Source organism: Quercus robur, chromosome 6 (assembly GCF_932294415.1).
Source record: "Quercus robur chromosome 6, dhQueRobu3.1, whole genome shotgun sequence".
NCBI lineage: Eukaryota > Viridiplantae > Streptophyta > Magnoliopsida > Fagales > Fagaceae > Quercus > Quercus robur.
In genome coordinates, this window is record NC_065539.1 from 5,336,779 (window position 1) to 5,350,949 (window position 14,171).

The following is a 14,171-nucleotide window of genomic DNA, read 5'->3' on the forward strand; positions in this document are numbered from 1 at the left end:
TATTTGAAAAATAGAAGTTTTTTTTTTTTTGATGAACTGAAAAATAGAGGATTTATTGAAACTAGAAAGTGACATTTTATAATCTTTGTGAGTTTATAGGAACAAAGTTGACTAGGTCCAATCGTGTTTCTTATGGTTCCAATTCGTTGTTTTAAACAGAGATCAGACTGACCGGTTCAACAAGTTGAAATGTGTACCAATTCTCGTTTATAGCCCGGTTCTCCCTTGAGTGTTTTGTCAGTTAAACTGGAATGAACCAGATCAAATCGATCATATTTTTAAATTATAGAAATATTCTCTCTCTCTCTCTCTCTCTCTCTGATTTCCCTGTTCGTAATCACTACCATTTGGCTGTCATTTCCTTACACCACGATGCTGACATCACTGACTACCACTACCCAATAATTTTTTTGCTTCTCTCCTTGTCATTTTTTTTCAATAAGAATAGTTTGTTTGTTAGGAAAATGAAGCAAAGTAAGCTCCATTTTGTGGAATTTATGGGCTGTGTTGATCTGGTCTCTCTCAAAACCACCAAAATCTTCTCTTTCTAACACCTACGTTACTATCTTCTTTCGTCAAAAAAAAACACCTACGTTGCAATTTAGGTTTATTTATTTTTCTCTCATTTTCTGTTTTCTTTTGTATGTCTTCTTTTTCCCCCAAACAGTATGAAACATTGACGTACCATGCCGACAGCCTCCAGTCTTGCGATGTTCCCAATTTCATTTTCTAACTTCAAGAACTCGTGGAAAAAACAACTCCCATTGTGATAGCAAAGAGAAACAACATAGAAGACAAGAAGCATACTTTAAGTATAGATATCATCCATACCTTTTTTTTTTTTTTTTAAGACTTGTTGACATTTTTCATTTTTTAATTAGCGCTAAAATTCTATTAAACAATGGACAGCATAGAAGAGCCATATTTTTTTTTTTTCCATTTTGATATCCCAGAAATAATGAATTGCTTTTATAACTAGGAGAAGAAGAACACAGAAATCATAATTTCAGATTATAATTAGTAGAAGACAAAGTGAGAAAAGTGGAGGACAGAAGAGAAAGGAAAAAGGAGAGGAGAAAGCTCATATAGAAACAGTATAAGCTTGTGATAGCATTTTATTTGCTCAAATAATAAGATGGGAAGAACAACAGCAGTAGCAGCAATAACAATAACGAAGCAACCATCAGACTATCTTATCAATAAACAATGGCCATAAATCTAGTCAGACCAATATATTGCAGGATTGAAAATTTATATCAAAAAACTTAATCATGTCAAAACTCAATGTGAACAGTTTCTCCAAGCCCAACTTAGTTATAATTTCAATTTGTTCCAATAAAATTGTGATGTTTTCCATGGATCCTAATCAACTAACTGCGGTCGAGCACTTGTTTTTATTTCCACCATTGCAGTTTATCTAAAGCTAATACTCTCTGTCACCCTCCTCTTTTTCATATTGTTTTTCACTACAACTCCCTCAACACCTTAATTTTCACTCCTACAGCTTGAATTAAATCACTCTAAGTAATGTATCCAAAATTATGGGAATAAAGGAGGCACAATCATAACTTTGCCTTTTTCAGTTTCTGCCCTTGCAGCTGGGAATGATAATTTTCCTTAATGTAGTTCTCTGTTTTTAAACGTAAATTGTCACGAGATTATAAAATATAGCAGAATTTTATTCTGATTTTCACACATGGTATGTCATACTGAACAGTTTCTATAGATGTAAAACAAATCTAAGCACATACTTGAAGAATTGGTACTTTTTTTTTCTTTTGGTTAAATAGATGCCCACATTCATTTCTTTGAGCCAGAATTTTGCCTGTGTCTACATTTTGAATCAGAATTTTACAAATATATTTTTCCATGTAGAAATAAATATTTTCGTAAATTTTGGCTTGATATTTTAAAAAATGATGGTGATGAAGGAGAACGGACAAAGTATGCTAAAGCAGAATATCCAAGATTTGGATATAAAATTATCTCAGCATGTCTAGTTGCAAAACTCAATTTCAAAAATAATATCCGTGCTGAAAGAATCTTTTACCCAGCAAAGATACATTGAGTCACTAATCCAGATGGCACTCCCTACACGCATTAGGACACTTCTTAGATATTTTGTCATCATACTTTCACAATGACAGAATCCCCTCATAAAAGCATCTACATTGGGCTTGCTATATGCCAAATGTAAGGCACATTTGGCATACAAGTCCAAAAAACGCTAGCAACGGGAAGGTCATATGGCTAAATGTTAAAAAAAATTTGACATAGAGCTACAGTATCATCTTAAATGTAAGATGGTACTGTAGCTGAATGTTATAAAAAAAAAATTATTTTTTAATACTTTTAACCTGGGAATTTCTCTCTCCTCTCTCATTATTTCTCTTCTTTTCTCCCTCTTCCTCCTCTCGTTCTGCTCTCTCCTCTATCTTAGATCAGTTTGTTTCCATAAAAATTAAAAAAAAAAATTAAAAAAAAATCTCAGATCAGTTTGCTATAAATTCCGATGGGTTTGTTATGGATTCCTTCCTCAGTCTCTCTCATCTCACATCTCTCTTTCTCGTTCAAGGCTTGCACTATAGCTGGGTTTGGTTCGTGGTCACGACATGGAGATCGGTGGATCGGTGTATCATGGGTCAGGTGGTGGTGTGGGTTTGGATCGGTGGAGATTGGTGGGTTGCCAATGTCGCCGATGATGGATCGCTCAAGATCGCTGATGATGGGCTGGATGTGGTGTGATGTTGGCGGCGTTGGTGGCGGCGTTGATCTGGTGACGCCGTGGGTCAAATGGTTTCACCGATCTGGGTTTTGTGCTTTCGCTGATCTGGGTTTTGTGTGGGTTTTGTGTGTGTTTTGTAATGAGGCATGGATTGATTTTTATCTTTTGGGTTTAGATGGGTTGGATGTGGCAGTGATCTGGTGGTTTTTTTTTTTTTTTTCCTTAATTTGGGTTTTTGGTTCCGGTGGGATTTTGGTGGGCAGTGGGCATGGTGGCATGGTAGGCATGGTGGTGGTAGTGCGGTGATAATTGGGTTGTATGGTTGTTGAGAGGGGGACAAATACTCTGAGAGACAAGGACAGGGATGAAGAGAGAGAGAGGGGTGATAGATAACTTTTAAATATTATTTTATTGTAGAATTTATATTATTTTAGTGAATAGGATGGTAAAATAAAAGTTAAAATGTTAAAAGTATTGGAAAATAGTATGATATAATTAGTAAAGTAACTTTTTAGGATTGTAAAATAAGATGGGATGGCATTTTCGGATGGAGATGCTCTAAGGGAACCTGTCTAAAATAGTGTCAATTGATCATAAGTCGGTAGACAACAATGACCACACGAAAATCATTGAAAAATGCATCACAATCATGATATCTAGTTTCAAGAATGTGATGGATGGCACTAAGCATCTTTTCAGAAATTCCGTACAATCTTATCTCCAAAAATCTACTTTTCAGAAATGTATCTAGAGGAGTACAATTATGAAGCCAGGGCCCCTACCTCGATTGGCACTTGCTGATCAGCTCAACAAGGGCCAGCAGAGAATGATACAAAGACGCACACAAACGAGAAATAAAGTAATTGAAATCAAATCTAATTCCATTTAGAATCTCCTATGTAAATCAACTGATAACGGTCATCAATCTACACATGCAATTAATTCAACTACTTATACTAAAAAAAATGTCATCACACAGAGCGTGAATAACTTCTCAAGAGTTTGGTTCTTCCTCAGCTGCATGCGGGAAATTTTTGAATGCCAAGCAAGATTGTCAGGGTTCCAAGGCAATGGTCTAATAGCGTCTTCTTCGCCATCAGTGACCTTAAAAGAATAAAAGGCAAGAGAAAGAAAAGAGTGTCACAATCAATAACAGCCAACCGTGGCAGCAATTAATACATAAATTTTAGTACATTTTAATCTTTGTCCTTCTAAAAGTAGAACATCACCGTAGCATGCGCCATTTTATTTATTTATTTATTTATTTATTTCGTGTGCCAAATTCAAAAAATTTATGAATTGGTATACCCGATGCCAAGAATATCTGTGACTTCTTTTCAAAAAAAAAAAAAAAAAGAATATCTGTGACTTCCCTTCTAAATTTGGACTCCATTAATCCACTAGCCAAAAAAGAAAGAGGAATACTTTATTTTACAATATTCTTACAAATTGTTAATGTGATTTTAATATTTTTTTATACAAATTTTTATAATTATTGATGTGATTTTAATATATTTTAAATAATTATTGTAAGTAAAAATTTAATATTAATAATATACCATATTAAAACTAGTAAAATTTTGTTACACCAACCATTTATAAATATATTGTAAAATAATCGGTATGTTTAGCTTTTTGCACTCAGCCATGCTGCTGATAAATTAATGAGGGAAATGTTAAAGTAAATAAATAAATAAATAGAAAGGAAGAGAGATCGGATAATATCATAATACGACAAAGTGGAGGGACCCATAAACTATCTATAAATGCATTGAACTATTCTAGAGGCAATGTAAAAGTCCACAAAATTAACCAAGTTGGACCATTTTACAGACCCACCTACCAGTGCAAAAACTATGTCTCTTTTCTTCAAGCTCTTTCTCTTACACATAACCATGGCCGCAGCAGCCCAACTCCGGCCAGATTTTTACTCGCAAACATGCCCAAATGCTGAATTCATCGTCCGAGATGTCATGGTCAAAGCCTTGATTAGAGAACCCCGGAGCGTCGCCTCCGTCATGCGCCTTCAATTCCATGATTGCCTTGTTAATGTAACTCCCAAAACTTTTGACACTATTCATGTTTCCTATCTGTTTGTTTCACTTATTTTCCCTTTAAGGTTGTCAATATTTCTTCATATATTGACTTGTGAAATCCAGATTTATATGCTAACAATTAGTTCAATATTAATTAATTAATAGGGCTGTGATGCTTCTGTGTTGCTGGATGATACACCAACTATTCCTGGAGAAAAACAAGCCCTTTCGAATATAAATTCATTAAGATCCTTCGAAGTCATCGATGAAATCAAGGAGGCTTTAGAGAAGGTTTGTCCTGGACTTGTTTCATGCGCAGATATTATAATCATGGCCGCAAGAGATGCTGTTGCACTGGTATTTATTCTTCAAACTCGCTTCTAAGCTTTTATCTTTAAATACGTATTAGCATGTATATGAACTTGGATAAGGTAATATAATTGAGGATTTTAGGCTTAAGCCACTGAGTTTGTCGCTGAACTCTCAGCCATGTAGGGCCTTTTTGTCAAAACTTTTATCAACTAGGAACCCGTGACCTACATCATTTGGCCATATCCGAAAGACGACAAGATAAGAATTAGAACAGTCTAAAGGCGAATGTACTTTATATTATTTTAGCTCGATGATATTGATGGGGCACACAGGTGGTTGTGTGTGATGAATTGATAATAAGTGTGTTTTTTTCCTTTTTTTGGGAGAACTGATGATGGGTTAAAAGGAGAGCATACTATGAATTTCATTTTATTCATATATATATATATATATATATATGTATGTACACAACTGGTAGTGTATTATCAATTATATAAAAAAAATATTTTGTTAAAATTTAAAAATAAATTATCAAAAGTATTGTAACTCAACAATTTGGTATCTCATGAAATTATAGTGTTTCGAACGGAAATTCGAAGACATTTAAAATTTAAATATTTTTTTATAACTAAAAAATTAGAAATAAATAAATTATTATAAAAATATTTATTTATTATATTATTAAAGTGTCACGAATCAAATTTATTATCTCCAATCAAAACCGAGTCTATTCTTTATAGTACTATAAACAATTTTTGCAGTTTTTTGAGAAAGTGTCAATTTTGAATGGCATAAAACCCTCAATAACATTTGTGCAAAAAGTCGTACGCAGCACTTGATTAAGCCTATTTGCTAGGTTGGACTAATTTTGATACCAAATATAAAGTAAATAATTTAAAGGCAAAGATGTCATTCCCTTTGCAAAAGTTTCGAAACAGAATGTGATTGTATAATATTATTTAAATATTTATTTATTATATTATTAAAGTGTCACTAATCAAATTCATTTTCTCCAATCAAAACCTGGTCTTTTCTTTATAGTACTATAAACCTAGTCTCCAATCAAAACCTAGTCTTTCCTTTATAGTAGTATAAACAGTCTTTGGAATATATCTAGAAAATGTCAATTTTGAATAGCATAAAAATCTCAATAGTATATGTGCAAAAGGTTATACGCAACACTTGATTAAGCCTATTTGCTATGTTGGACTAATTTTGGCACCAAATAAAAAGTAAATGGTTTAAAGGTAAAGATGCCATTCTTTTTGCAATAGTTTCAGAATAGAAAGTGATTGTGTAACAATGTTGCCTTTAAGCAGACTGGAGGACCTGATTGGAAGGTGAGGCTAGGAAGATTGGACAGCTTATCTCCCTGGCTAGAAGAATCAAATGAAATCATGCCAAGCCCAAGATCTAATGCAAGTTACCTCATCGACCTCTTTAAGAAATTCAATCTCTCTGTCCAAGACCTTGTAGCTCTTTCTGGGACTCACTCTATTGGCCAGGCACGTTGTTTTTCCATCATGTTTCGACTTTATAACCAATCTGGGACTGGCCAACCTGACCCTGCCATTGAACCAAAGTATGGAGAAAAGCTAAAAATGCTGTGTCCCACTAATGTAGACCAAAATGTCACAGGAGACCTTGATGCAACACCCCGTGTGTTTGATAATCAATACTTCAAGGACTTGGTTGCAGGGAGAGGGTTTCTCAATTCTGATCAAACATTGTACACATTCACACAGACTAGAAACTTTGTGAAGTTGTTTAGCAAAGACCAAAGTGAGTTTTTCAAAGCCCTTGTGAATGGAATGCTAAAGTTGGGTGACTTGCAAAATAACCAACCAGGGGAGATAAGAAGTAATTGCAGAGTAATTAATAACCGAGGCATCAAGAGTTTGACTTTGGGGGGCTATCATGAGTGGAAGAGGTCATAGTCTGATTATTGAAGACAAGATATCATGGAAGATATTTTAAGTGAGAGGTTACTTGTCTTTCTTTGTAATATTGTGGTGTTGTGGATGGTTTTGGTTGTAATATATTGGAAACAATCGAATAAAATTGACAGGTTCAAGTTGTTCATTGAAGGGTTTTTTGCTCTTCTTAATTCTCTTTTGATCCCTTACCTCCTTTTTAATTTTTGTAAAACTTTTTTTATAGAGCTTGATTAACTAACATTATTGGAACTCTTTCATTTGTTTTCTAAAGAAATGGTAGAATTGAAGTTGGGTGATAGACAAGAAAAATAGAATGTGGAAGCAAAATTAACACTTGAGTGACTACTATTTTATTTATTTATGCTACAATAAACGTAATGCTCGATATAAGGTTTTATATTTGGACGTGGTTGTAATTAATATTAATTTACTCACTCTATAAATATATGATATTCCTATTTAGATTAATAAGACCGAGGTGCAGTTTGGATAGCCCATCTGCGTTTTGCGTCCGCGTTTCCTTCTTTTTTTTTTTTTTTTTTTTTTTTTTTCTCCCCAGCCGCAACTATTGACCCGGTCAGTTATGAACAGTGCACTTGTGCACTGTTCATGAGTCCCACAAACTCTACTTTTTGTCAACTTTTTCATTAAAAATAGGTCCCACAGCACTATTCACACATTTAAAAATTATTTTGCTACAGTGTTTTCAGTTTCAGTTTTCAGTTTCAGCAAAAATAAGCTCAATCCAAACGGACCCCGAGAGCCCATTTATATTATAAATAGAAAGATAAAATCCTCTAAAATGTTATTTTATTTTTAGAACCCTTTGAAAGTTTCATTTCAGATGTTAAGTAAAGAATGAGCGGCGAATAATTTTACGTCATCTTTGTGCGCATGACAAGACAGGACGTTGCAGTTCTGTTTCTGTTTGCTTGCTTGTCTATCAAAATCAGACGCTGATACATGCCAGAATTCTAGAGGCATATAAATGAGATGTGCATGAACATAGGGGACCATGTAAAGTACCTTTTGGACATTTAACATGACAATAAGTTCATGACCAGAGAGTGTCAGGGTGTTAATGGCGGAAAATAAAGGTATGGTTAACGTTGAGTGTACGTTGAATCCATTATCATCATCGATTTTACTAAATTTGTGCCGCACACAATAGTAAACTAATCTTAGAAAAGTTGTGTCGGTAAATTTTTTCAATTCTCAATAAAAAAAATTTTAAAAATAGATTTGTTAATATGTGCCCTAAGGTTCATGTTAATCGGACCCTATCATCATTCACAAATTATAATTTCAATAAGTTGTAAAAAAAGAAAGAGTCATTTTTGTAAAGTTGTAATTTATAATTATTTTGTGTTGGTTTTAATTACGTGTCAAATTTTATTATAATTTTTTCAATTATTTTTTTCTGTATGTATGTGGGTTTCAATTGTAGGACACACATTAATCGGACCCCATCATCATTTACAAATTATAATTTCAATAAGTTGTAAAAAAAGAAAGTCATTTTTGTAAAGTTGTAATTTATAATTATTTTGTGTTGGTTTTAACTTCGTGCCAAATTTTATTATAATTTTTTCAATTATTTTTTTTCTGTATGTATGTGGATTTCAATTGTAAGGGATGAATGTGAGAGAATGTGAAAACTTAAGCTTAAAATGATGAACAAGGTGGATTTCACAAGTGTCTTGTGAGAAACTTAACCTGCAAAAGAGCCCTGTGTAGAGCACATGATTGGAAGATGAAAAGTCATGTCAGCCTGGAGGTTTTTGCGAGTGTCTCGTAAGAAAGGCTATCCCGCGAAGTACTCGCGAAACTTTTTGTTTGGCAAAATGTTATGTTTGTTTTACCAAGTCATTAAACACATTATATATATCCTCATTATCCACAAATTGTAAGAAATGTTTTTCAGAGAGAAAACTCTAGAAAATACACTTGAGAGTTAGAGATTGTTATACCCACAATCATCTACACATTTTTTTGTGGTTTTCCTCAACTCCTACCTCTCAACCTCTATATCCTTAAGGTTAATAGCCCAAATACTTACCACACCCATCCTGAGTGTAAAATGAGAATTTGGTGCTATTGGGAAGTAATGGAAGGAGCCATTTATTGATGGATGCAATCGGGCTGAATTGCGAGATCTGAAAAATTAGAGAAGACAAGATTCCGAGAAGGTAGTTGGTAGCAGGAGTTTGGAGAGCTCAAGTACATTAGGTAAACTAGGCTTAGAGGGTCTTTTGTTATTCGTGTACTTCAACTTTATTCTCTAGTAGATCAATTTCGACTTGGAGGGTTGCGGAGAGGTTTTTCCCCTAGTTTTTCAGTTTCCTCTTCGATAACATATCTTGGTGTTATCTTGTGTTTGCATCTCTCTTCGCTACTCTTAAACTTACCTTTTATTGTTGATAATAGATGAATATGGCTTAGGGTAGTGATATCGGTTATTTGCGCTCATTTATTCTTGTTTCACACTTAGTATAAGTTAGAGTAAAAGATATCTAGCCATAATTTTAATTTGAGGGTCTAAACAAGCTATTGTGTTTTTACAAAAATCCAAACTTTCAATTTTAATACCAAAGAAAAAAGTCACAATTATTTAGATTGTGATCGGTTATTTATTATTTTCACATAAACTCATTATTTTTTCTCCATCACTCATAGTTTGTTAGATAAAAAGTTGTGACAAAAATTATGTAATTTTATTGTCTGTATTAATTTTGTGTGTAAAAAAAGTTATTTGTTTACATAATTCAACCATCAACCTAGAAACCAGACTTTAATTAACATTTCTGTAGAGAAGGAGAGAGAGTTTAGAATTAAGTTAAGCCTAATGTGAATTCTTCTCACTTTTTATTGGATAGTTTTCAAAATATCACTATTAAATTACATATTATTTATGCTCTTAATTAACTTGTACAACAATTTTATGTTAATCGAATGTTGTTTATTATTTGATGATCCATAAATTAATATTTTGTATATAATGTTAAATTTAAATTTAAACATTTTATAGATAAGATAATTATAAATTTTTATCATCCTAATATTTTGTATGTGTGTAACATTATAAATGGGTAATGTAATCTAATAATGAATTTGTAAAAAAAAACCCAATAAAATTAAGGCCAAAATACAAAATCCATCCTCTAACTTTCAACATTTTTTATTTCAATCCTATAAGTATGGATTTTGTCATTTCAATTCTCAAAGTTTCATTTCTTCCCAATTAAGTCATTCGTTAATGTGCTGTTAGTTTCTGCCGTTAACTTACCAAAATGGCATCATCTTAGACCTTAGTTAATAATTATTTTTTTTTTATTTTTTTATTTCTTAATTTTAGAAAAAAGCATAATTAAAAAAAAAAATCCAAATTAGACCCACATGGGCCACACCTGAATAACAACAGCTGATTGCAATATCTAAGCAATGAACCTCACCAAAATCACATAAAACCAAATAAAAATTACAAAACTTTCCTTAATGGGTACTCAAATCAATTTGCAGATGATAGTTTTTTGTTTTGCAGGACAACAATGCAGGAGTGCCAAAAAGTAATTGAAACTCTGGAGATTTATGGTAGATGTTCTGGTCAGCAGATTAATAAGAACAAAACTACCTTCTTCTTACTACTTTCACAAGCAGTTAGGGAGGTATTAATTAAAGCGGTGGTTCAAGCAATCTCCACCTATACCATGAGTTGCATTGAACTCCCAGTAGGTTTATGTTCTAAGATTGAAAGTCTTGTTAATCAATTTTGGTGGGAACAAAGAGGAGATCATAGGAAAGTCCATTGAGTGAAGTGGGAGACTCTTTGCCAACCAAAGAAAGATGGAGGTATGGGTTTCAAGGATGCTCTCTTAGCAAAACAGGCATAAACAGGCATGGCGTCTCCTACACAATAAAAATTCTCTATGCTTGGTAGGGTACATTGAAAGGAAGAGATGTGTTGAAGAGAGGAGCAAGATGGAGAGTGGTCTGTGGGGAGAATATCAGCGTGTGGAATGATGCTTGGTTACCATCTTTGGATCACCCTACAGTGCAATCACCAGTAGTGGAAGGATTTCAAGAAGCCAAAGTGGTGGATCTCATCAATCCGGTTTCTCACAAGTGGGAGTTTGAATTAATCAATGGTTTGTTCACTCCCCAAGAAGCTGAATTGATATTGAGTATCCCTTTGAGTTAGAATCGGACTGAGGATAAAGTAATTTGGCCATTTGTCTCTTCAGGCAACTATACTGTCAAATTTGGCTATAATTTTTTTATTAAAGAAAATTAAAGTCAAATTACAAGCTCAAACAACCCGAGCCCTCATCAAGTTCTCTGGAAGAATATTTGGGAGGCTACTGTTCCAAATAAAGTTAGGAACTTCTTGTGGAGAGTGTGTAAGAATGCAATCCTAACAAAGACGAATTTGCTTCATAGGAAAGTTATGATTGAGAGTACTTGTGATCACTGTCGTGCCTTTCCCAAATCAATCCTTCAGAGGAGTTTCAAGCTTCCCAACTTTTCAGGCTTTAGTTCAACACGTTATTGCTGAAAGTAAGGACATGGAGAAATTCGCCATTCTCACTTGGACAATATGGTATCGCAGGAACCAAGTTAGGGTCAGCCAGAAAGACTTCCTTATAATCAAATCGACCCCTTTGCCACCCAAATGTTACATGATTTTCTGCAGGTGCTTCCGAAGCGGCAACCTCAGTTACTGAGAGCAAAAGGTCGGCAAGTTAGATGGCAACCCCCACCAGTGACAAAACTCAAGGAAAACTTTGATCTGATGGGGTTGTATTTAGAGAAGATAAAAGAGCGGGGTTGGGTGTGGTGATACGAAACCATCAAGGTCAGGTCCTCGCTTCCTTGTCCGAGAATATCATGCTTCCCCCTTCCATCGAGGACATTGAAGCTCTGGCAGTAGTCTGAGCGGTTTCCTTTGTAGCTGAGCTTGGATTTTCATCTATCATCATTGAGGGAGATTTAGAAGTGGTGATTAAAACCCTGAAGAGTAAGGAGGAGTCACTTACTGTAAAGTGGTGGGCTGTGCTAGCGGTGTTGGGTTGCTTCCTGCAGCACTAGGCCCAAGTTTTCTGGATAAGGGAGTTGGAATCGGTTCAGCTGCTAGTTCGGCTTGTGCACAAACTAGGCCAGATTTGCCAGAAACGTGCTTACGGCAGACAAAATTGTTTTAGACAAGTTGTGGCAGACAGACATAATAATAATAAAATAAATAAAATATCTAGCCACTCAGTGGGAAATGACCAAACAACCCTCGAACACAATAACAGCAACAATAATAATCATTTTTACGGAAGGGAAAGAACAGAACAGAAGTGAACAAGTATTAATATGTATGGGTTAATCAGAATATTAGGAAATCAACTAAAGTTCGATCCGCAGGAGCAAAACCAGAGAGGAAAGAACGTTCCTTCTCAACGCAATTAATCTCTCAGGAAAAGTCTTGCCGTGGAGATTAACTGTCTTGAGGGAAACAAACCTGAGTGGTTTATGCACAGAAGCTCCTTGTGGTTTTCACAAAGAGCAGGATTTCATGAGGGAGAGAGGGAATCAATCTACCGGTGCATGCCTGCCGTTCTAATTCTCACTTTGTTTTCTTTCTGGTTGTTTTCTTTATTTCTTTCCCACTCGTTTCTTTTTCTATTTCTTGGTTTCTCTTTTCAAATTTCTATTTCTTAATCAAGGTTCCCGTTGTTACCTTGTTTTCTGTTCACAGCAAGACCTTCTTTTTATAGTGCCTGACGTGACCGAATTTTACTGTTTTAGCTCTTAACCTCCTTTGTCTGGTCTAAGTGTACTGGCCGACCATCACTGTTCCGTCTGTATGCCACCCCCCCATCACCAGACAAAGAAAGGTATTTTGTTTGCTTGTCTGTCGTGGCACCTTTTTCTGCTACGGTCTGGGTTCTTCCTCTCTTTCTATCCCTCATGGCATGCAACTAGTGGTTTCAACTCAGCTTGCTTCTTTTGGGTAGTAAGTCATCCCAGCAAGACACCTCCCTGAAAGAGCCTGAGTCAGAACCTCAAAAATAGATTTTTCCCCTCTCCCCACCACCAAACCATGCCCTTTGAATCTCTGACCCTCGACCTCACCATGCTTTGTATTGGCTAGGTATAAGTTGGTGGAGCCTGGGCCTTGCGCATGCCTTCCTTCCATATGTGTCCAAAATCTACCTGCTGCCCATTTGTCTGCCATGGTTTGGAGGCTTGCCTGCATAGCTTGTCGTCTGTTTTCTTTGACCTTTAATGTGGGTTGCTTTTTGATTTCCCGCTCCTCTTAGGAGCTGGGCCTTATTTGATGATGGACCTTATATTTCTTTGGCCCACTTCTTAATTTCCCTCATTTCCTCCCATATTGTTCTGTTATTCCTGCTGTAATGACTAAATCTTGCTGGACCTCTTTAGGCCAGCTATTTACTCTTTCCCCCAGTGGCTTGGTATGGCCACTGGTTTTTTCTTACTTATGGACTCCTGTGTCCCTTTTGTCTTTCTCTTGGGCATCCTTGGTCTACTTGCTTTTTTTGGACTTCCTTGGCCCTTTTACTAATTTTGCATTCCCATGAGCTTTTACTAACTTCATTGGGCTTCCCTGGCCCAATTACCTTATTCTCATCCTTGGGGTTCATGGGCCTGCCATAAACCCCTTACTTTCTTAGTTTGCATTACTTTGGGCCTGTAGCGGCCCTTTCTCACTTTTCTACATCATACACTGCCCATGAAATGCTATTTCTCCCTTTCTGGGCTTCTTTAAGTCCACTTACCTCTTCAAAACTCATTTGTTTATTTCATGGGCCTGTGATCCATTATTCCTACCGCTTAGGCCTAATGGTTTTGCCATCTGCTTGCCAATTCTTTACTGCCCTCGTTGTTGGGCTTTTCTTCTTTCTACCTGGATTCTCACAAATGGCCCTTAACACTTACCATGTTTGGTCACCTGATTTCTGCAGTAAGACCGACTATGGATGTTTTCTGTAGCTTGAGTTTCCCTCACACTCACAGACAAGGGAATAGCATAGCACATATCCTAGGTAGACATGTTAGTGGTTATTTAGTGTGGATGTAGGATGTTTCACCACAGTTACAAAGTGTACTTCAAGCTGATTTTGGCTAGTTTGATTTAATGAAAGTTTATGGTCT

The 14,171-nt window shown here is 35.4% G+C and overlaps 2 protein-coding genes across 2 annotated transcripts in view; one reads left to right on the forward strand and one right to left on the reverse strand.

Annotated features, from left to right (window-relative positions):
• Positions 1-3,754, reverse strand: part of LOC126732420 (uncharacterized) — an 84,223-nt gene extending 80,469 nt beyond the window's left edge. Inside the window, exon 1 of the mRNA XM_050435266.1 lies at positions 3,717-3,754. Coding sequence (XP_050291223.1) covers positions 3,717-3,748 — 32 coding nt within the window. The 5' untranslated portion in view covers positions 3,749-3,754. The remainder of the gene's footprint in view (positions 1-3,716) is intronic.
• A 750-nt stretch (positions 3,755-4,504) lies between these two features.
• LOC126732421 (peroxidase 17-like) lies at positions 4,505-7,155 on the forward strand. The gene is made up of 3 exons (XM_050435267.1): positions 4,505-4,776; positions 4,927-5,118; positions 6,393-7,155. Exons 1-3 carry the CDS (start codon positions 4,582-4,584, stop codon positions 7,008-7,010), a joined length of 1,005 nt encoding a protein of 334 aa, XP_050291224.1. The 5' UTR covers positions 4,505-4,581; the 3' UTR covers positions 7,011-7,155.
• Positions 7,156-14,171: the final 7,016 nt, after the last annotated feature.

Excerpts from the sequence above, each read along its gene's own strand:
- LOC126732421 (XM_050435267.1), top strand. The coding sequence starts at position 4,582 with ATGTCTCTTTTCTTCAAGCTCTTTCTCTTACACATAACCATGGCCGCA. Across the intron at positions 4,777-4,926 it reads TCCATGATTGCCTTGTTAAT|GGCTGTGATGCTTCTGTGTT; the intron begins GTAACTCCCAAA and ends ATTAATTAATAG. Across the intron at positions 5,119-6,392 it reads CAAGAGATGCTGTTGCACTG|ACTGGAGGACCTGATTGGAA; the intron begins GTATTTATTCTT and ends GCCTTTAAGCAG.